Below are 22189 nucleotides of genomic sequence, written 5' to 3'. Positions count from 1 at the left end.
TCTCAATAAACCAAATATGTATGATGAAATACATACATGGAAGTGAAAGCTACAAGGCAATTGTCAATCTAGGAATAGTATCACAAGTACAAGAAAGTAGTCCATCGTTCAACACATTAGTTATGAATCATGATTGAGATAGCTTGGATTTATGCATTGTGATATGACATTCCCTTTTAATCTCAAATGAGGGAGATTAAAAAGCTTAGTATTGAAATGATAGTAGGAGAATCATGTTGAGTGTACATACAAAATTATCAAATTGGCTTGAAGAAATAGTCTACAACCATCATGGAAAAGAATATATGTTAGTTGTTCCAAGGATTAGAGAGAGCCCCTAGTAAGGTTGTTAATTAAATTTTAGATTGAATATCTCGATTCAACATATATTCATAATGTCGACGTCATATATGTGGCATGTTACAAATCCAACATGACACGTGCATTTGTTGAAAAGAAATGACTCAAAGATGTTAATTTGATAGTTTCCTATTACCTAATCAAGCAAAAACACATGATATGAATGAGTATAATGAGGAAAACAATACCATTTTTATAATAAACATGGTTTATATGATCATTTTATGCATGGCATGTTACAAATCCAAGATGACACATGGATTTGTTGAAAATAAACGACTTATAAGGTGTTAATTTGGTATCTTCATGTTACCTTAGTAAGAAAAAACACTTGATATGAATGAGTATAATGAGGAAAGCAATCTTTGATCCAAGTAACACATATTTATAATAACCATGGTTTAGATGCTCACTTTATGTGTTTTATGGATTCTTATAATAAAGAGGCATATATTTTGGCAAGAGTGGAGTTTGTAAAAGTGCAGAATACTTGGACCACGAAACTGGAGTGGACGAAGTTTTGTTCAATGAAGTGTTTTGATTGCTTGCAAATCGAGCTAACACACCCACAAAAGGGCCAATTGTGGAGATGGTGGGTTCAGATTGCTCAAATCGAGATCTCGAGTCCAAAAAGACATCTAGAGAATCAGGTCCACCAACAATTGCTCCCACCACCACATTAGGGTTGGACGACTTGCTTGCATACCATTGTTGGTAACCCCCTTTACAACTAACAAATGTTGTATCGTTCCTATATGCAACAATTGATGCACCTCTATGATGCACATGTTGTGGATAGTTGGCTCCATAACCCACGAGATAACTCATTCCCATGGGATTATTTCCCAAGATGTAATCAACCTAATAATTTCCAAATACATAACCAATGAGTCGTTGACTTTGAAAAACATACTCAAGTAATCGATTATATTTTGTTCATATGTTCCAATACAATATTCTTTAATTTCTCCTATATATTAGTCAAGTTTCAAGTTTATGTTGGAATTGTAACACATTTATGAATGGGTAAGTTCTTATATGTTTGAGAATATAGTGATTTCTTGAAAAAGAAAGGTCAATATAACATTGAAGAAAGGCCATAATAAGAGTGGTGAAGCAAAAGACAAATGATGGCAATATTATTTACTATTTCTTATTTTGTATTGGGATATAGTTGGACTATCATCGCAAGATCAATACCTACCCTTTTAAGTCTTGCTCATGTGTAAAATATGGTTCTAAAACATGACTTTACTATACTTTGAAGCTTGTGCTACTATGTCTTGATTATGATGTTAACCAACATGATAAAAGGCTAAAGCATACATGCTTCATGATGTGAGTTTGAATCATTCCATAATCACGATGTGAGATAATATGCCAAAATTTCCTTTTTTATGAAGTAAAATTGACAACACGTTTGACATCCATTTGACATATGGTATGCTTGGGCCTATTTTTGAAAAACCCGACATTTCCAATATCATGCGCTTGGATGAAATTGACAAGTTGAACAATTTAATGCAACACTAATATGATAAACAGTTAGCTTTTAAATAGCAATTATTGAAAATGAAAGAGAGTTTTGATTCTTCTAATAAATTTACCTGTGTCTTAGCCAAGATTAATAGGTTTGATGTTGGAACTAAACCATTGGGGCATTGAAGTTGTTGTCCGAATGTTGTTAAGTAATCATAGTATATGGCAAGCGCAAATGTAGCGGATGTAACATATTGCATGTTGTTCCATTTGCGTGTGAAGAGCAAACCACCTATTATGCATATATTTAACAAAAAATCATGATAAACGTTAAATTAACCACAAGATTCACAATTTGATAACAAGTAATGGATGATACACTTTGTTTGTGCTTGCTCAAGATGTTTTATATGATATGTCTAATGATTTCCTTTTACCAATGTTATGAAAGACTTATTAAGGATAATGAAAATTAAGAGTTTCTTTCCACTCGGATGCTTTTGTGGATTGAGCTAAGTGCAATACATGAAACATATCATAAGAGGTTTTTTCTTGCCTGGAGTAAACTGAGCATTTTTGCCATCTATATTCTTTCGAAGGAGAGAGCAAAGATAGAATTCTGCACCATTTTGATATTGTTTCAACACTCTAGCCATTTGGGTAGTAGTATTATGATTTCCCTCGAACAAAATCTAAGATGAATATTAGCAATAAACCAAACATGGAGACAATTGTAAGAAACAAATGAAGATGTTGATCAACATGGTCATAGTAACATCATATTTTTTTTACGATAGAATTTATGTGACAACATTGAAATTGTTTTTAGTTTTCCTACATGTGATTGGTATGGATAGTGGGGAAAGCATATGAAAGCTCACAATTGCCAACGAGAAAAACCAATTGACCTAAATTAAAGGAAAATGTGAAAGAACCTATTGAGAGCTTTTGTTTTTGTATAATTGACACATTTGACCATTTACAAATTCATTTTCCCCCTAATAGTATTTTGCTTCCCTTTATGTGCATGCAAACAATCATGTTGATGTTTCTAACTAACAAATGCACACCATATCTTATTGCATCTTATTCACCCTCTAGAATGGCCCAACCCCCAAAAAACAAAAGTGTGACATATCATATAGCTCGTGCATGAGATGACTATGTTTATATTATGCTAGAGATAGCCACTAGCATTCTCTATATGGCCAAGCTACACATAATGAACCTTTACACTATACACAACTAAACATAACAAAGATGTTTTGGGCAACCTTTCCCCCCTCACAAAAGCACATGTGAAACTTTACTTGCATACAACTAAAGCTATGTAGAAATGTGACAACTAGGCTGGCCTCAACGTGTCACTTATAGGCCCATATAATGCTCTACTACCACTGTGCTCAGAAGTTATGAATTTGCTCTCCCTTGTATACATAAACAACATATAATATATATGATTGTAATGACTCATTGAACCTTTAGAAAACAAAAGTGAGTATAAAAGCGTGAAGCCTTAGTTTTCTTTTGAGAGAGAGGTGTTTTGTGACGGGCTTAAAGGTAAACAACGACGTTTGGGAAAGAAAGAAACCATGCTTGTGTAAATTCATAACTAAATATACATTTGGGAACTCTTAACCCCAATTTAATACAATGTTGAGAGTGCACATAAGACTAACAAGTTAGGTATATTGGCTTCAACTAAATTAAAGAATCATTGGAACCAACTACTTAATATTAGTTTCTATAAGAATTTGAGTGGCAAAAAAAATTATAGAATGAGATAGTCGAAGTTTTTAGTATCTTGGTCCCTTGTTGTAAGAACCTCCTTCAAAGGCACTTAATTTCGCAATGGACACTATTAGTGTGTATTTGACATTAAGATGTGCATTTAATTATTAGTACCTTAGATGCAAGAATTTGAAGACCCACATACTTTGCATCCCAACTAAACTCCTTCATGTTCCATGTGCCACTTGCTACGTTCTGTATGACGTAATCCAAATATGAGGATTCACTTGTTGCCTCATGAAGCCAAAGAGCTGCCCACAACAACTCATCCTATACAAGTAATTACCCATTGCTTAATCAATATGGTAGTGCATGATTAATTATGGATTAGTTGGGTTGTTACTATATCAATGTAATAGATATTGTATAGATAATTACATCGTATCCACTGATTGACTCGTAGAAAGGCTTCACATTGGAGATTGCATCATGGTACTTCCCCCTATACGTGTCCGCGAAGGCAAAGAGCTACATGTGCATATGAATATTGCATAAAAAAGGAGGGAATTTTTAACTAAGGAAAACTTATATTTATGACCAATTGTACCTCTTTGGCATGATTGAGGAGTTTTTCGGCATAGGACAAGTCTACTTGGTGAAAGGCAATGGAAGCAGATGCCATTGCAGCAGCTGTCTCGGCGGCGATGTCAGACCCAGGGTGTGTGACATCTAGGCGGTAGGCCATTCTTGGGGTTGTCATGTCCTCAGCTCTTTGCCAACATCTATGGTCCGAGTAACCATCCCCAACCTTACACCATTCAAAGTAACATTAGAGAGCTATATCAAAATTTAATAATTCATCCATAACCATTCTCACATCAAGTGGATCCTTGAGTCATACACGCAATGTTTTGATTCAGACTAAGCATATCAGAAAGAGGAAAAATGAAGGCTAGACATTGACATAATATCACATGGTCTTGATATTTTCATTCCTCTCGGGATTGGAATGTGCACAAACATCTCGTCATACATGGATGGGGGAAGTTTATATAGTAGTCAAGAATACAAACTTTCATTATTTTGTTGGCTTGATGTACTACAAACTGATTTGTAAAACCCAATATCGGAACTTCTTGCAAAGAGTGAACCAAAGATTCATTTTGAGTCCTCTACTTTTACCACTCTTCCACTTTTTTTAAAGCTTTTCGTTGATCTTAACTTCATAAATTCAAGGTCTATGCACTTTTATCAATTTTGATGACGCAATTGACTAGCACAAGCTTCTTTCCAATTGGACCATGGATGCATGAATTGGTTGTCAACATATTGATGCATCTCTTATCACTCATTAAGTTCCTTCTCTTTTATGGAAGTGACATTTTCTAGGCTCATAATCCATGCCAAAATCTTTTAAACTTTCATGATATGTATATCAAATCATTTTACATTGTGCACAATTACTCAATCGTAAACCAAATAGAAACAACATTTATGAATTCAACGATTTCTTGACAACTTAATCAAAGGTGAATAGTATATGTTAGTATTTCTCGTAGCATACGAAAACAACTATATCAACCCAAATTTGGTACAAAGGACCATAGTACATATAATGACGAAAACTCAGCGAGAGAAAAGATGATAATAAAATCTCTATTTTTCAAAATCCAACAATTTCTATTAAAACGATAATGCAACAAGCACAAAAAAATGCAATATTCTATGTAGTTATGCGCTAAATAAGGGTAGAGGAAGATACCTGTGCCCAAAGGACATTTGTTTCAGGGTGAGCTTTGATGAAGTAATCTATACCCCACCGTATGGCATCAAGTGTGAAATTGAGCTCGTTATGTTGGATGAAGGAATCACGCCATTGGATAACACCCCATGAGAGCATGGTGATAGTGAAAGCCATGGGAAACCCAAACTTGACATGGTCACCGGCATCGTAGTAACCACCAACAAGGTCCACCTAGAACACATAACATGAAAGTCACATAAATCATACTAATATTTTTTTGGAAAAAATAAATCATACTGATATATTTACCTATGACAAGGTTCACTTAAGGGAACTGCATTGTAAATTGTATATATTATACACACAACAATGGATGGATGGGTCAATGAATATTTTAACATTTCAATGAACCAATGAATTATTCACGAGGTTTAGGAAAGACTAGATGGAACATTACCCCTTGGCTTAGGCCATCTTGGAGAGCAGAGTCTCCACGCCAGGGCACACGATTTTGGGAAAGATTAAGGTTGCCGGATCTTTGGGCCTCCAAGAAAAGCAAGCTCTTGTAGAAAGCATCTTCATAATCAAAGTTTGATGGCAATGACGATGCACTTCCAATTATTGATAGCAATAACAAGGCAAAATATGATAAAGAGGTCATCTCTTTCGTATTCCAAGAATGTATAGTTAATGCTCTTAAATGTTCTCATTAAATGGTTGAAGTCGACCATTCCTATTTATGAATATTTGCATTTTGGACTTACATTGCGAATTCATCAAGTTATACATCAATTCCATCCTTTCTTGGGTGGGTGATCCCACTATCTTTGATTGATGGATATAAAATAAATCATTTATCTCCTCCAACCTTATGACTACTTTCTTTGTTTATTTCTTCATTTTATCCTTCCATTCTTTATTGTCTCTCCAAACAAATCTTTCATGACCGTTATAGCTAAGCACTCTCCAACAACATCTCCCAAACCTTTTGATCTATTGTTCTCCTCTTTACTCTTATTCATCCCTACTTTTCTCCTACCTCTAAAATGGCTACAATTTCCAATCTTGTAACAATTCACATTAAGTTCCAACCTTTATTTACAAATTCAGGAATGTTGCCCATGTAGAAGAATATTAGACATGCTTTACATGTAATTTGAAGTTACCTTCTTCCTCTTGTTTTGTGAAAAAAATTGTTTAAATCAATTTGGGCAATGGCTCACATGCACACACATGTGTGCATGCAATCATATTCCATTGGAATATGGCCAAAGCTCATGTGCTAGTTTATAATTAAGTTAAGAGTATGTGTGTGTCTTCATTGACATGGCAATTGCTTAAATGGCTTAGACTTCCATGATTTCTAGATCAAATCTATTTACTTTGTCTTCTTCTCGTGGTGGTTGATATCCAAAAGTTTATATATACGTTCTTGAAGAATTGTGATACATGTCTAAAATGCTCCTTTTAACCTGTGGATTTCTAACTTAAAAATCCTTAAAACTCCATCCACTTTCACATTGATCTAAAACCATGAGGCCTTGTCTAGCATGTTAATGTTATGTAATTTGTAAAATTCTCATATTCAATTTTGTTCTCTATGTAACTAGAGATTAAACAAATGGAAATTTAGCACAGGTGGTGTATATATGTTATATGAACCGTATAATATGGATAATTGAGTACTAATATATCGTTGAGATATTACGTGCTAGAGCATAATATAAGAGTACTTTAGCAAGTTCCCATCGATTAGATCGAGCAACAACATTGAGTGGTTCTAAAGCACTTTTGATTCTCTCTAAAAACTAGATTCAATTAACACTACTATTCAATGGCAACTAATCACTTGGTTTATAAATTTGAGCCATTAGCAATTTGATATAGATTAAAGCAAATAACTAGAGGTCTAATCATGTAGGTAAACTTGAAGATTCGATTCAATTTGAATGCAATGGACACCACAATAGCTCCTAAATGCATACTTTTTGAAGCATTTTCTAGCTGATGTTTGAATTAAACAAGATAATTAGCCAACCAATCACCTCGCTTCTAAGCATTATTAAGTTGAATTCACTAGGTAAGGATAAATATCTAGAGGAAAGTTTAACAAATGATGGTACATAATTTACAGTCCTTTTTATCCTTTTCCGTGAACATTGTCTCATTTATTGTGATAGACAGCATATGAGTTTTATGTTATCCTCTTTGCATGAAAGGCCAAATAACATGGCCTGTGCAATGGACCCATCAACATCGTTACATGAGCATCAACTTTGGATATTATATCCTCGCTTTTTTATCTCAACTTCTTGCTTTCAAGGTCTCCTTTCTAGGTTTGTGATGTTGAATTTGGATTAAAATCCTAGAGGGAATTTGTGTAGGATTATTTCACTCTTTAAGGTGTATTATGGACAAGTTACAATATGCAATGTAAAAAATTACAATTAATTTCTAATGCTGTGTGCACTTCCACGATTTCTTTTTGAAGTCCATAGTTACTCTTGTGATAATCCACTCTCTCTTGAAAAACGTCACTACCATATAACTTTGTCTTCAGCCAAAATTCTTCCCCAACTTTTTTGATTGTCCGCTCATAAATAATGTAGCACAAATCTTTGTATGTAGCACAAATATTTGTTTAGAAGATCTTCAAAGAACGTGGTATCATGGTGTTCCTTATTTTGCAACAAGCACAAGATTCTCGCAAAGTTATTAAAATGTAATCGATGGCAATGACATGATAGAAACGAAGGAGACTTCTGAAAACAAAGCCCAATTATCGAAGCAAACGTTCTTTGGCATCTTGCCTTGTGCTAATTCCGTCGTGTACAAGAATGTTCCGGGGCATAGTGACAAAATATTATTGCTAACACTCAGATTGTAAGATAAAGTTATAGCCCTAGCTGAAAAAGAGAGAGTAGATTGCTTGGATTAAGGAAAATGATCCCCATCCTTTTGACATACAAAACAATGAATACACTAAGAAGGGTCTTGGAAAAGGAAGAAGAAGAAGAAGAAGAAGAAGAAGAAGAAGAAGAAGAAGAAGAGGCACTACTCACTAAGAAGAACCTTTTGGAAAAGATAAAAACAGAGACACGCCCCAATGATTTACAGAATTACAAAAGTAGCCACAGAGCTTTAGAGGATCACACCATTCATTTGGAGCAACAAGACGGATGGAAATTGATAGATAGATGGATGGATGGATGAATGGAGAGGGATCATCCCGAATGGAGTTTGAGGTCGGGGAGTGCGATGAGGGGCGGGTTTTGGGACGCGAGGAGCCCGGCTAGCCCATTATACCATGCGATGATGGCCGTGAAGATACCGAAGAAGCCCCCGGCCCGTTTCACATGGTCGCTATGATTGTACTCGGCAATGGTGAGGAGTAGAAATGTTGTGGTGAGAAAAACAAAGAGGACGACAAGGCCGACAGTTGTCCGGAAGCTCGCCACGAGGAGCAAGACCGTGAGAATGGTCCAAGCCAAGAGGAAGATGGCTATGGCGTGGGACACATCTTCGGTGTCCGAGTCGGAGGAGAATGCGCTCACGACCCCAAACCCCGGGATGAGAATGGCGGCATATGAGAGCCAAAAGCCGGCATACGAGGCGAAGGCGGTGGCGGCAAATGTGTTGCCGCTCCCGAGCTCCCACATTCCCGCCACCAATTGGCCTACCCCGCCATAGAACACGGCGACCCCGACGACCACATTGGTTGGGGTGGAGATGTGGGCGCCGAAGATCCCGGCATTGTAGCAAGACAAGATGAATGTTGTGAGGGCAAAAGCCCATAGGCCAAGGGGGCCTGGATTGCCAAAGGCCATGTTTCAATATATAAAATGATATATAGATGTGTGTGTAATCTTAGGAGGCAAGAAGAAGAAGAAGCCCAAGGTCTAATGAAGTCTCTATATAGAACAATTGGAGAACCTTAATGTGGAGGAGTGGGGTTCTTCTTGTTTATGCTAAGAAGGACTTGTCAAAATGGCATTGGCATGAGCACACACATATAAATGCAGAGAGAGAGAGAGAGAGAGAGAGAGAGAGAGAGAGAGAGAGAGAGATAGTGGCTACTCTTTATGGCTTTCTTTTTTGCCATATGTCTTTCTCTCTCCCTGTCCCCCTTGCCTTGAGGAAACGTCCTTGCCACATTTAAGGACACAATGTGTGTTTTTCACCAATCACCAACCCAACTTTCCCTTGTTGGTTGTCCCTACACATGTTTTGGAACCACTTGCTCTGGCCCCACCATCCCCAGACTTTTTGCGTTGTTGTCGGGTACACTTTATCCTAGTGGAAGCTTCTCCTCATAAAGTGTCCCTTCCCTCCTTAATCCACCATACATATTTGTTACAGATTGACAAGGCAATGGCCTCACATTAGCTGGCATGGCATCCATCATCATCTGGTGGCATCGCAATGCGTGTCACACACCTTAGAACATGCGGCTATAGCCCGAATAAACGAAATGCATATTCCCACCGTCAAATGATTGCAAGAAAGAAACTCATATCATTTTTTGTTTATGAAAACATGTTGACCGCAAAAATGTAAAATATACGAAATACCCATGTCTAGGATGACCTTAGTGGCTCTTATGTGTGAAAATGTGGGCATCATTTCCCAATGTTTGACGAGTATTACAAAGAAAAGTTAATGGAATCTATTCGATTATAGTATGACTTACTATGCCATTTGATCAAAGAAAATCACTTGACTTACTAGAAAGTTGCACTTTTCATGAAGTGTATTTTATGGCAATGGAGCTTACTTGGGAAACAAGGTTTTAAACATTTACATATAAAATGTAATTAACCATTAGAAATAGACTAGCACCAACCATTTAAAGCTATTATAACTCCACTAATACTTAGGTAGAGTTCCCATGGCAGGTCTTCTGTAGGCAACGTGCATGTATATCCATATCCCTCAATGGTGTGCTCATCTGAGGTAACAAAATATTTTGGTAGAACTAACTTGGAGGGATCTACATTTTTGTGAAGTCTTGTAGTTTTGAGAAATTCTAACAAATAGTGGACAAGTCAAGAAACCAAAGTCATAATACAATTGTTGCCACTCCTGTGAACATCATGAAGGGAAGACACAATAGAGACAAAAAGAAAACAAATCTAGAATCTTTTTGCTACTTTGGAAGGCCATATCCATTTAGACATTTTCTATCAACCACCTATAGATAATAAAAAGATAGACATGATCATATATCATGAACAACCATTTAAATGGAAAAAGTGTGGTTAGAAGCTAGTATCACGTCAACAACACCCTACTATGCAATGTGGGAAGTGGTGGCTCTTTACCAAAGTGTCTAATAATCGTAAATATAGTAGTGCAAGAGAACAAAATCACATTTCTAAGGAGACGGTTGAAATTCAATAGATGTTAATTTTCTTGCCTATTCCAAGAAACACTCACATCCCAATATTGTTGAGCTATGCAACTCTCCACTTGTTGGAATGGCTAATACAAAGATTGGCATGCTCATGATCACCTTGGCTTACATATAAATTTTAAAACTTTGTTTGGGAATAACTAACCCATGAGATATAAGTACATACTGTTTTTTATATTATAACAAAATTGATTCTTTCCAAGCAAGAGAAAATAATGAATGGACGTCATAGCTTTATCGTATTTGAAATAAACAAGGCACCCTTCTAATGACAAGGGATTTATTTCCAAGATTAAAACTAAATTTGACTCATGGAACTCCCATAAAACATGTAAAAAACTTGATAGGTGCGCCGCGGGTCATTAACATATATCCTTCTACCTTAGAATCCTCTATCATTTTCATATGTTAAATGCCATTCATATAAAGTGCTCGTACACTTCTAGATGACAACTACAACCAACTCTAATCATACGGAAATATTAAAGCAATATCATATGATTCTCATGATAAGTCCTTCATTTGCTTAAACAAACATGATATCAAGCCTTTTTTACCTTGTCACCAATGTTCACAAAACAAAAATCAAACAGATTTTCCGTAATGATAGTTTGAACTTGCACTTTCCAATTTTATCTCACATCCATATAACATTTGTTTCCTTATTGTTGAGAGGATTATTAACAAGCCAAAATCATTTACGACATAACCACACCACACTTGTATGCATTTCTTAATATCATTCTAAGGGGCAATACCGATCTAACAAAGGTAGGGCATGACCGATCTAACAAAGGTAGGGCATTCTAATGTTGTTGCACTTTATGAGTAGATTCTATTTAATGTTAATAGAGTTCTTCTATTATTACCTTTGGTATTAATCTCTTTGTAAAGTTAAATTCGCCACTTATCGACAAAACCAGGGCTACAGAAATTGGAAACATTTATGCTCAGAAATTTGAATCCATCAATGCACATCAAAATGTATGTTTTATCATTGACCAAACTTTTTCCATGTTTCTTTTAGGATATCAATAAGGTGCCATTTTTTCAATGAAGTTAAATTCAACAAAATCAAAATCACTGACCAACAAAATCAAAATCTATTGGACTTGTAAAAGTTTATGCTTAGAAATTAGAATTCATAAACACTATTATTAGCATGTTTGTATTATCATTGACCAAAATTTTGCCATGTTTCTTTTAGGATTTCAATAGCATGTAATTATTTTGAATTCTTATCATTTTGTTAACTTATACTTGACATTTGGACTCACTAGCTTCTATTAAATGAACCATTGATCAACTTTTGAGAAAAGAAAAAATTGAATAATGTTGAAACAAAGCCCAAATAATGATACAATTAAATGGTATTAAATTGAACCATTGATCAACTTTTGAGAAACGAAAAAATTGAAAAATGTTTAAACAAAGCCCAAATAATGATGAACCACGTCCACCGTGGTATCCAAGTCCTGCGTTCCGTTGGCTTAATCATGGGGAGCCCATTCGTTATTTAGGTTGTCTTGTTGGTATAGAATTACCATCTGAAGCGATGTTATCTCCATTGTTATCAATCAAGCGTAAGCTAGTGTATTGGGACTCTCAACACCTATCCTTTGCAGGCCGGGTTGTGATCACAAACTCGGTGCTGTTGGCCTCAATGTGGTTTATTGCATCAGTTTGGTTGTTCTCTAGGTCGGCAATCATGAAAGTTCAAAGCCTCATACGTAACTTCCGTTGGGGGGGAAAAATGGGTCTCGTGCAGTGGCCAAGGTGGCATGGGAAGTTTTGATTAGGCCCAAAAGCCAAGGAAGGTTCGCTTTAATAGATCCCTTGATGCAATCTCGAGCTCTCCTAACAAAGTTTGTAGTCAGAGGACTGTTGCTAGGGACAGAGTCCTAGAAAGGTATGATGCTTAATCAGCTAATGCAATTATCTCCCAAAACGGAGGCAACTGGTTGCCTTCTTTGAAATGGATGTTCTTGACAGATGCACAAACACCAAGAAGAAATCTGACATCCAATAGATTTCTCCTGGGAATCGTCAGAGCATGGGATGCAACCAAGATTTTCTTACACAAATAGATGCCTGCCATGTGGGATGGTTGGATGAATCAACTGCTATTAGCTAATTCTCTCGTACGGGATTCTATTGGAAATGTATTGGGCTTTAGGACTCGTCTCGCCCAGGAAAAACTTGACAATGGGCCAACAACATCAGTGAGATCTTGGAATCAATTTTAGCAGATGCTAGAAGTGGATCGGCTTAAGCAGTTACACTCGCTATATGGTGCAAAAACAATGACAACGGAAATCTCAACGGCTTTCTCACAATCCTCGGCGCGACTTCAACCAACGCAAGAGCATATGTGGTTCGGATGCCTTATGAATGGCATGATGCTTTAACTTATGGAGGAGCATATGTTAAAGGAATTTCTGTAGACGGATGTATTTTTTATTTGCATATTCAACTAGACAATAAATTTCCGCCTTATACACCCTCAAATAATTTATTACAGAACCTGCTCACTGTGCTAGTTAGGATGATTGCCAAATTTGGTAAGGAATGGCTACTGGATCCACAACCGCCAATAGCTCAATTGTGGGATAGGCTCTGGTTATATGCACAACAACAAGTTAGTGGACTGACGTGGAACCCAAGGGGATGGTTCTGGACTCAATTGTTAATTATATGAAAGGAGATCTATAAGGGGGTTTGAAAATCTTCACACGACATCATGTCCTCCCTAGTGTCACTTGAGTAGCACATGCACGTGGAGTTATATGCAAAAACATGAAAGGTTCCTTTAGGACGAAGTGTTTATGGCATCTATTACAGATTCAATTCTAACAAAAAATTTACTAAAGTAACTGAAAATAATCGAGAGTGATTCTGTGCAGCAGAAGGACCGTGTGTGTATATGTGCACGTGAGACAAGAGAGAGAGAGAGAGAGAGAGAGAGAGAGAGAGAGAGAGAGAGCTCAAAAAAAATGGGAAACTGTATATTACATCCTACAGTTACTCAGTTACAAAAGGTTGGTTTAAATACCAACTATTCTAGGGCAAATGCCCTTTTTGCTAATTACAAATCTATCCTAGTAAGTTGTCCACTGACTAGTGCGAACACTATTCGTATGGGAAGTTGAGTTCGACACTATTCGTATGGGAAGTTGAGTTCGATTCTCAACACGTCCCTTCGAACACAACTTCGGATGCCGAAAAGTTGTTTCGGTTCGGTCTTCGAAATACTTTGATTCGGTTGTTCGCTTTCGGTTTTTGTTTTTCGGTTTGTTCGTACTTCGACTCCTCTGGTTGGCTTCGATCGACTGATCGGTTATTGTTTGGCATCGGTTGTTGCTATAGTCCCCCTCAAGCGCGGCTAGTTGGTGATCAAGAGACCAAGGTTCGTCGTGAATTGGTGCAGTTTGTCGATACCCACGACTTTTGTGAAGATGTCGGCCACTTGAAGATTCATGTTGATGTGCTGTAGGTCGACATCTCCGGCTTGTACGTGCTCGCTGATGAAGTGATAGTGTACTTCGATATCCTTAGTCCGCGCGTGGAACACGAGGTTCCGAGCCAGGTAGATAATGCTTATGTTGTCGCAGTATAGGCGAATCAAATCCTTGATGGGTGCACCCAGATCCTTCAGGATATGTTTGAGCTCTATGGCTTCGCATGTGGCGACTGCTGCGCCCCTGTATTCGGCCTCCATGCTAGACAGTGCGATTATCGATTGTTTCTTGCTGCTCAAGGAGATCGCTCCACTGCCGAGGGAGAAAACGAATCTAGAAGTCGATCGTCTATCGGCCTTATAGCTGGCCTAGTCTGCGTTTGTGTATCCTTCGAGCCAGATGATCGTATACGACTTGTATATGATGCCGAAATCCATCGTCCCATGAACGTACCTAAGTACCCTCTTAACGCAATCGAGATGAACATTTCGAAGATTCTGTATGAATTGGCTAAGTAGGCCGACCGAATAGTTAAGATTGGGTCGTATGATGGTTAGATAGATTAGGTTGCCGATCAGTTGTTGATATTGAGTCAGTTCGCACTCGACTATGCCCGAATCGACATCGAGCTTGAGATTTATCTTGAGAGGGGTAGACATAGGTTTGCACTTGGTCATTCCAAATTTGTATAGTAAGTTGAGAATGTAGTGCCGTTGAGAGATCAATATCCCGACTGGTGTCTGAATTACTTCGATACTGAGGAAGTAATGGAGCTTGTGCATATCTTTCATTTTGAATATGCTAGATAAGAGTGATTTGACCTTATTGATCTCGACGAGATCCTTTCCTCCGATGACCAGATCATCCACCTATAGGATGATGACATTCAGGTTGTTCAACTCTTTTCAGATGTATAAGGAGTTGTCCGTTTTCGACATTCGGAAGTCGATTTGGTGAAGATACTGAGTAATCTTCGATTGCCAAGCACGTGGTGCTTGCTTGAGACCGTATAAAGGCTTCTTGAGTCGACAGACTGCTGTTGGGTGTTTCATCGATTCGAAACCGTGGAACCATGAAGACCCCCTCATCTAAATCACCTTGTAGGAAGGCTTTCTTTATGTTCATCTGATGGAGGTGCCACCCTTTTGCACCTGCGAGAGCAATAATTGTTCGAACATTCGTCATCTTTGCCATTGGGGAAAGGTCTCCTCGTAATTGACTCTATGTGTTTGAGCGTATCCCTTAGCTACAAGTTGTGCCTTGTAGCGATTTACCAAGCCGTCAATGTTGTATTTTACATTATATATCCATCTACAACCGATTGTTTCCTTGTGTAGAGTGGGGAATGAGATTCCATGTCTCGTTTTTGCGTAGGGCCTGCATCTGCTCATTCATCGCGTTGACCCATTGCGGTTCCTTGGCAGCTTCGGAAAACATTTTCGGCTCCCATATTGTTGCTACCTTCATCATAAAGGCATAGTGATATGCCATATATTCATCGTAGCTGAACTGGCTAACCAAGTTTTTGTCTCGGATGGAGCAATGGAGCTTCTCATTTGTAGAGGCTATGGCTTTCTTTGCTCCATTTGTCTGGACGATCGGGATGTCAAACCCTTCAAACTCACTGTCGAGAGAGTGAGTTGACTCGATTTCGATCAGATCTTCGTACTCCAACAGTTTGGCATTTCCTTTGTCCAGGTTCGGACTCGGCCGAGATGTGTTTTGATTGCTCGATGGATATTGTGGTTCCCTTAGTCGAGTCGTGATCGGACTTTCTTCGAACATGCGCCTGAGTCGATCTTCTTCTTCTGTCTCTTGTTCGGCCGATTCCGGGTTGATTGGGGTCAAAATCAGAGTCGTCTCTGGTTCATACCAGGATGTCGACTCGTCAAAAACGACGTCTCGACTTACTCGAGCTTTTCGGATAGAAGGATTGTAACATTTGTACCCCTTTTGTTCTAGTGAGTACCCTACGAGGGGACATTTCTCCGACTTTGGATCAACCTTTTGTCGTTTTTCGTCGGGAATATGTACATAGGCGATTGAGCCGAATATCCGGACATGTGATAGATCCGACTTCTTTTCAAAAAACTTCTCATGAGGGGTGACGTTGTCGTAGTGTGAATCACACACTACGTGAAATATGTAAAATACTATATCCGATTTAAAGTACGTATAATAAATAAAATAAAATATTAAAAATATTTATTACGTGCATAGGTGCATAGGGCAGGATTCGAACCCTATACCTCCACGTAGACAAAACTCCAACCTTACCATTGTACTAACTTATTCGAAGAGTTCGAAATATAGATTTAATACGTATAAGACCTTTATTTACGCCTACCTTTATTAAAATGTAAGTCATGCCTTTTTTAGAATACGTGAATACTTTATTTATAAGAAAAATGTACACTAATAAAAAATGACTCGTGCATATCTAGCGAGCATGAGCACTATATTTAGGAAATAAAAGCATAGTGTAAAAAGGTAGCTCATGCACATTTAGTGTGCATGAACACTTTAGAAAAAGCATGAAGCTATGCTTAGCCTCTTCCATCCTTATATAAGGAGGAGAGAAAGATGTATGGGGGGTTGTTGATTATTTTACAAGGGTTGATTAATGTAATATAATCATGGGATTCACGAATTTGCTAACTAATTTTCTCTCTCAATCTGAGTACTCACTAATACACTATACTTGTGGGATTCACGAGTTTTTCATATCTTATATCTTTCTTTCTTACCATATATTTCATATTCTTAATTATCTTAGAATTTTCTTTTCTCCAAGTCCAAAACCTCGGTGGTTCCCACCCGATTCACGCAACGATCCGGAGCCGAAAGGCACGACACAAGTGGTGAACCCGACGTGAACACGGGTGGCAAGGAGATGGAAAATCAACCGGAGGCTAACGACATGATGATGATGTTCAAGCGGATGCTTCAAGAACAACGTGTGATGTCGGAGATAGCGGCGACAGTAGAGCGGCTCGTGCAACGGATCGGGCAATTCAACGGGAAGGACGTATCACGCTATCTTCGGGACTACAAGGCGGAAATGATATGAGGCGGGATTTCGGAAGGACTGCAAGCGACATCCTTCAACCGGGTAGCTACCGACGGGTTTCATGCAAGTATCCACGGGCTACAACAACAAAATCCGACGTGGGATACGTTTGAAGAGGCACGAAAGACCACGTTCGCTATCGAGGACTCCTCCAAGGCAACGTGGAGAGGATTCGAGGATTGGGTAGAAACGCCAGACAAGGGGATGAAGGTCCTCAATGTGTTTTCGGCATTCGAAAGTCGGTTCGGGAGGTTGTCTACGAGAGATCAAGCTATCTCGCACTAGACAAAGTTATCATGTTCTTATGAGCCGTAGACGTTTGGGACCGGAAGGATCTTGGAGTGCTTCTAGAGGACACGACTACCGAGAGTGGCTTGCCAACGAAGAGAAGAGGGTTTCGGAACCGATTCAGAAACCGAGATCCGGATCTGAAGACTATCAACCACGGGCTCGGGAGACTACGACCGAGAAGGGAATCGACGCAACCACGGTTGAGCAGTTGCTGAAAGAAATGGAGAATCTAAAAATCGCGATGGTAAAGAAGTCGGATGATCGTCCCACAAGCTCCAAGTATATGGACTGTCGGTGCATATGGTGCGATAGCACCGAACATGATCGGAGGGATTGCGACGAACACAAGGAGGCATTACGACGAGATCTTATCTATTACGAGGGAAATCGGATCCATTCGATGGACTCTTGGAAGTCACTCCGACCGAACTTCCGGAAAGGCGGCATGAAGAAGGTCCTAGAGGAGGAGATCACGGCGAAAGACAATTATGCGATAATTGCGGGAATACGTGTGGGGGAGTCATCTGCAACAAAGGCGTCTTTTTGGCCGGAAGTGTTAGAAATTTCAAAGAAAGCCGACCATGATGAAATCCGAAGCGCCGCAGAATGTATCCGGGAAGCCACGGGATGGGAGTGCCCCGTAGATAAGAATAGCGTACATGCGCTATGTCAATTGCATGAAGTGTATGTGGATGAAAAATGACGACGCATGGATGATGCGGCCAACCATCAAAGACACTGGAAAGCTGGAACTCCGGAGGGAAGGGAAAAGAAAAGACGATTCCGGCATTCAAGCTCGCTTCGGACATCGAGCAACGAACAGACATAAAGAAAGTGTTCGAGGAGAGAATCCTCGATAGCCGGGTAGAATTTTCGCTTCGGGAATTACTCGGAATAGCGAAGAAGGAGTTCCATGATCTTCTTGCGGATCTCGTCAAGAGAAAAAGACAAAGTACGGAGGAAAATGCGCCGATGGTGAATGCAAATACCGTTTTGAAGAACGACACCGAAGTGGAGGACGAAATTCCGAACTCCCACTACACAAGGCCACACTGGGCACGTGCAACTACGAAGACTCCGGTCCGAATCGGCAACATCAAAGAGCCCATGCTAGCATTGATTGATCACGGATCGGAGATCAATTTGATGTCTAAGGAGTTCTACCGGAAGGGGACGTGGCCTATTAACACCAATCATGGATGGAAGATCCGGGCAGCCACTAAAGCAATGGAAGATCTATTTGCGGCTTGTCCGGATGTGATGGTGAAGATCGAGGATGTCGAGATTGACCAAAATTTCTTCATACAAAACGAGGTCTCACACTCCGTGATCCTCGGACAACCCTTTATCACGGCTTCACGGATGGAGACAAAGGTGCTCGATAACGGTGCGGCTTTCGCACGAATTTGGAGCCAAAGCGGAGGGAAATCCGTCCAATTCCTAACTGTGCCGGCAAATCATGAAAGGAACAAGAGAGAGCTCTTGTCCCAAACAAGGATGGATTTTTAGAGCGGACTGTTGCGGAGTGGGGAAGTGATAGTCCGAGAAGCCTTGATAACCCACATAGGAAGAAAACTCTCGGAGCAAAACAAGTAGGAATCGGTCCGGATGGGGGAGCTACGTGCACGGCCATAACCGGAGGAATGAAGAAAGAATACCGAAAAGTGGAGGATAAGTTACGGTCGGCATCAATAATAAAAGAAGATGAAGCAATTGTGGGAATAGTCGAAGAAGTGTTCTATGGGAGCACGCTACAATGGCTTGAAGAGCTCGCGAAAGATACAAGCCAGAGAGACCGGGTAGTCCCGGTGGAATCGGTCGAGATGTACGAGATCATTGTGAAAATGGGGCCGGATGCGCTCCGCAAAGAAGAAGCAATGGTAAGTACGAAATACAAGACCGTGGAGAAGAAGGTGAAACCGGTCGCGGGACCACTACCCGCCGATAGCGAACAAAAGAGGAAAGAAGTCTCGGGAGATCCGACACTTCGGAAGTCCGTGGATATCGGACATGCCTTCACGGATGAGACCCGGAAGAAACTTCGGATCGGTGGAGGTGGTTTCCTTTTACAAAATGAAGAAGAACGATTCCGAGGGATGTTGGAACAACATGGGAAAGCATTTGCATTCACATCGAAGGAGATAGGGTGCATTGATCCGAAGATAGTGGAGCCGATGGTGATCTTCACGATTGACCATGTGCCATGGAACCTAAGCCGATTCCGGTGCCATGGGCGCATATTCCGAAAGTCATCGACTTGCTCAAGGAGAAGATGGCGATGGGGATTCTAGAGCCATCAAACGCTCCGTACTCAAATCGATGGTTTATGGTTCTGAAGAAGAATTGGTCACTCCGATTTATTCAAGATTTGCAACCAGTGAACAAGGTCACGATCCGGAACTCCGGAGTCGGTCCGATAGTGGACAAATTTGCGGAAGCATTTGCCGGTCGCGCGATATACTCCATCGGAGACCTATACTCCGGATATGACCAATTCCAACTAGCCGTGGAGAGCCAAGACATCACTACCATGCGGACACCGATAGGATTAGTCTGTATGTGCACACTACCACAAGGCGCAACAAACTCGGTTGCACATATGATGAATGCAATGAACAAGGTGCTCCGGGACTGCATTCTGGAGATAACGATGCCATTCCTAGATGACATTCCGATAAAAGGATGCGCAGTGGAAGAAAAAGATGAGACTATGGATGATCGGGGATGCCAACTAGCCGTGGAGAGCCGAGACATCACTACCATGCGGACACCGATAGGATTAGTCCGTATGTGCACACTACCACAAGGCGCAACAAACTCGGTCACACATATGATGAATGCAATGAACAAGGTGCTCCGTGACTGCATTCAGGAGATAACAATGCCGTTCCTAGATGACATTCTGATAAAAGGATGCGCGGTGGAAGAAAAAGATGAGACTATGGATGATCGGGGATGCCGACAGTTCATAGTCGACCATATTCGCGATTGCGAGAAAGTGCTTCGAAAGTTAGAAGATGTGCAGCTAACACTTTCCGAGGAGAAATCAACATTTGGGCAAGAAGAGATATTGGTAGTCGGACATCTATGTGGGCCCTATGGCCGAAGACCGTCACTGACCAAGATCGATGCGATTCAAGCGATGAAAGAAATATGCGAGTCACAATCCGAAGTCCGAAGGTTTCTCGGAGCGTGTGCATTCTACCACATATGGATTCCGCACTATGCACATATTGCGGACCCACTCTATCACTTGTTGCGGAAGGGTAAGAAGTTTGAATGGAAACCGGGGCATACCAAAGCCGTGAAGAAGCTCAAGAAATCACTACGGAGGGCAAACGCATTAAAGAAGCCGAACTATGACCGACCGATCATAGTAACGGTTGACACAAGTCCAACCGGAATCAGATGGGTCATCAATCAAGCCGACTCGGATGGTTCGCGATATCCGATCCGATTCGGAGCAAAGGTTCTCAATGAAACGCAACGAGGATATGCACAAGTCAAAAGAGAATTATGGGGAGTCGTGTCGGCAATCAAATCGGATCGAGATTATTTGATCGGAGCCGAAGTAGTGATTGAAACGGATTGTCTTCCGATACTCGGGATGATGCGGTGTTGCACGATACCGGATGTGGCTATGCTAAGATGGATTGCATATGTTAAGTCACTTAATCCGGAGGTACGACACATCTCCGGAAAAGACAATGCGGTAGCGGATATGCTATCAAGGGCGCGGTTCGGAGATGACATAATCGAATCCGATAATGAAGAAGTTTTGCGAAGACTACTTTGCTTCGGAGCACATATGCCGAGTGAACGCAATCCAAGAATTCCGGGAAGAAGAATACGAGGGAAAAAGCTTGCTGATCGGGAAACTGCTACAAGAAATCGAGGAATCATCGGACAATAAAGAGAAGAGAGCCGAGATCCGAAGTAAGAAGCGGCAACTTCGAAAGTTCTTCTTGAAAAATGGATTAACATGAAGGATCTGGGGGACCTTCATTACTTCCTCAGGATCAAAGTGATCTGCACCCCCGAAGGCATAGTGAGCAGCCAACGTCATTACGCGTTGAATATGCTCTTCAAATTCGGGATGGCCGATTGTAAGTCCGTCTCGATTCCTCTAGATAGAACCGTGAAGCTTCGCCCCAATTCCGGCAAGGTATGCGACTCGACGAGGTTCTGACAAATTGTTGGAAGCCTTATCTACTTGACAATCACCCGACCCGATCTCAGTTATCCGGTCGGGGTGATCAGTCAGTTCATGGCGCGACCTACCGAGGAGCACCTTCTGTGTGTGCAACGCGTACTGCGGTACGTAAGCGGCACTAAGGATTGGGGAGTGCTATATCGGACCGGTACAACCTCGCAGTTGGTCGGCTACACTGATGCTGATTGGGCTGGTAACGCCACCGATCGCCGATCCACGTTCGGATACGCGTTCTCTCTTTCGGCTCCCTCCATATTAATCCAAAGTTCCGGTGTACATGATCCAATCACCTAGTTTTGAATCGGGCAATCATCCGAATTCCGTGTGCCGACTCAAGAAGCCTCTCTATAGCCTCAAACAAGCACCACGAGCGTGGCACTCGAAGATCATGCAATATCTTCATCAAATCCGATTTCGAATATCAAAATTC

At 40.3% G+C, this 22189-nt stretch overlaps 2 protein-coding genes across 2 annotated transcripts; both read right to left on the bottom strand.

The window, feature by feature from the left end:
* Positions 1–783: 783 nt before the first annotated feature.
* LOC147862866 (endoglucanase 13-like) lies at positions 784–5975 on the bottom strand. The gene is made up of 8 exons (XM_087321154.1): positions 5772–5975; positions 5333–5545; positions 4178–4378; positions 4009–4098; positions 3745–3900; positions 2396–2531; positions 1968–2131; positions 784–1221 (listed from the first exon to the last, which is right to left on the bottom strand). The coding sequence occupies exons 1-8, from the start codon at positions 5973–5975 to the stop codon at positions 784–786; spliced, it is 1602 nt and encodes a 533-aa protein (XP_087177280.1).
* A 2246-nt stretch (positions 5976–8221) lies between these two features.
* Positions 8222–9358, bottom strand: LOC147862865 (accumulation of dyads protein 2-like). Its single transcript, XM_087321888.1, has one exon. It carries the CDS (start codon positions 9139–9141, stop codon positions 8539–8541), a length of 603 nt encoding a protein of 200 aa, XP_087178014.1. The 5' UTR covers positions 9142–9358; the 3' UTR covers positions 8222–8538.
* Positions 9359–22189: the final 12831 nt, after the last annotated feature.

This window comes from Azolla caroliniana, unplaced genomic scaffold (genome assembly GCF_043228905.1).
Source record: "Azolla caroliniana isolate FFs.n. ecotype wild unplaced genomic scaffold, voAzoCaro1.0.p SCAF_6, whole genome shotgun sequence".
Taxonomy (NCBI): domain Eukaryota; kingdom Viridiplantae; phylum Streptophyta; class Polypodiopsida; order Salviniales; family Salviniaceae; genus Azolla; species Azolla caroliniana.
The sequence above is the reverse complement of the archived record's forward strand: the minus strand, read 5'-3'. Positions and strand labels throughout refer to the sequence as shown.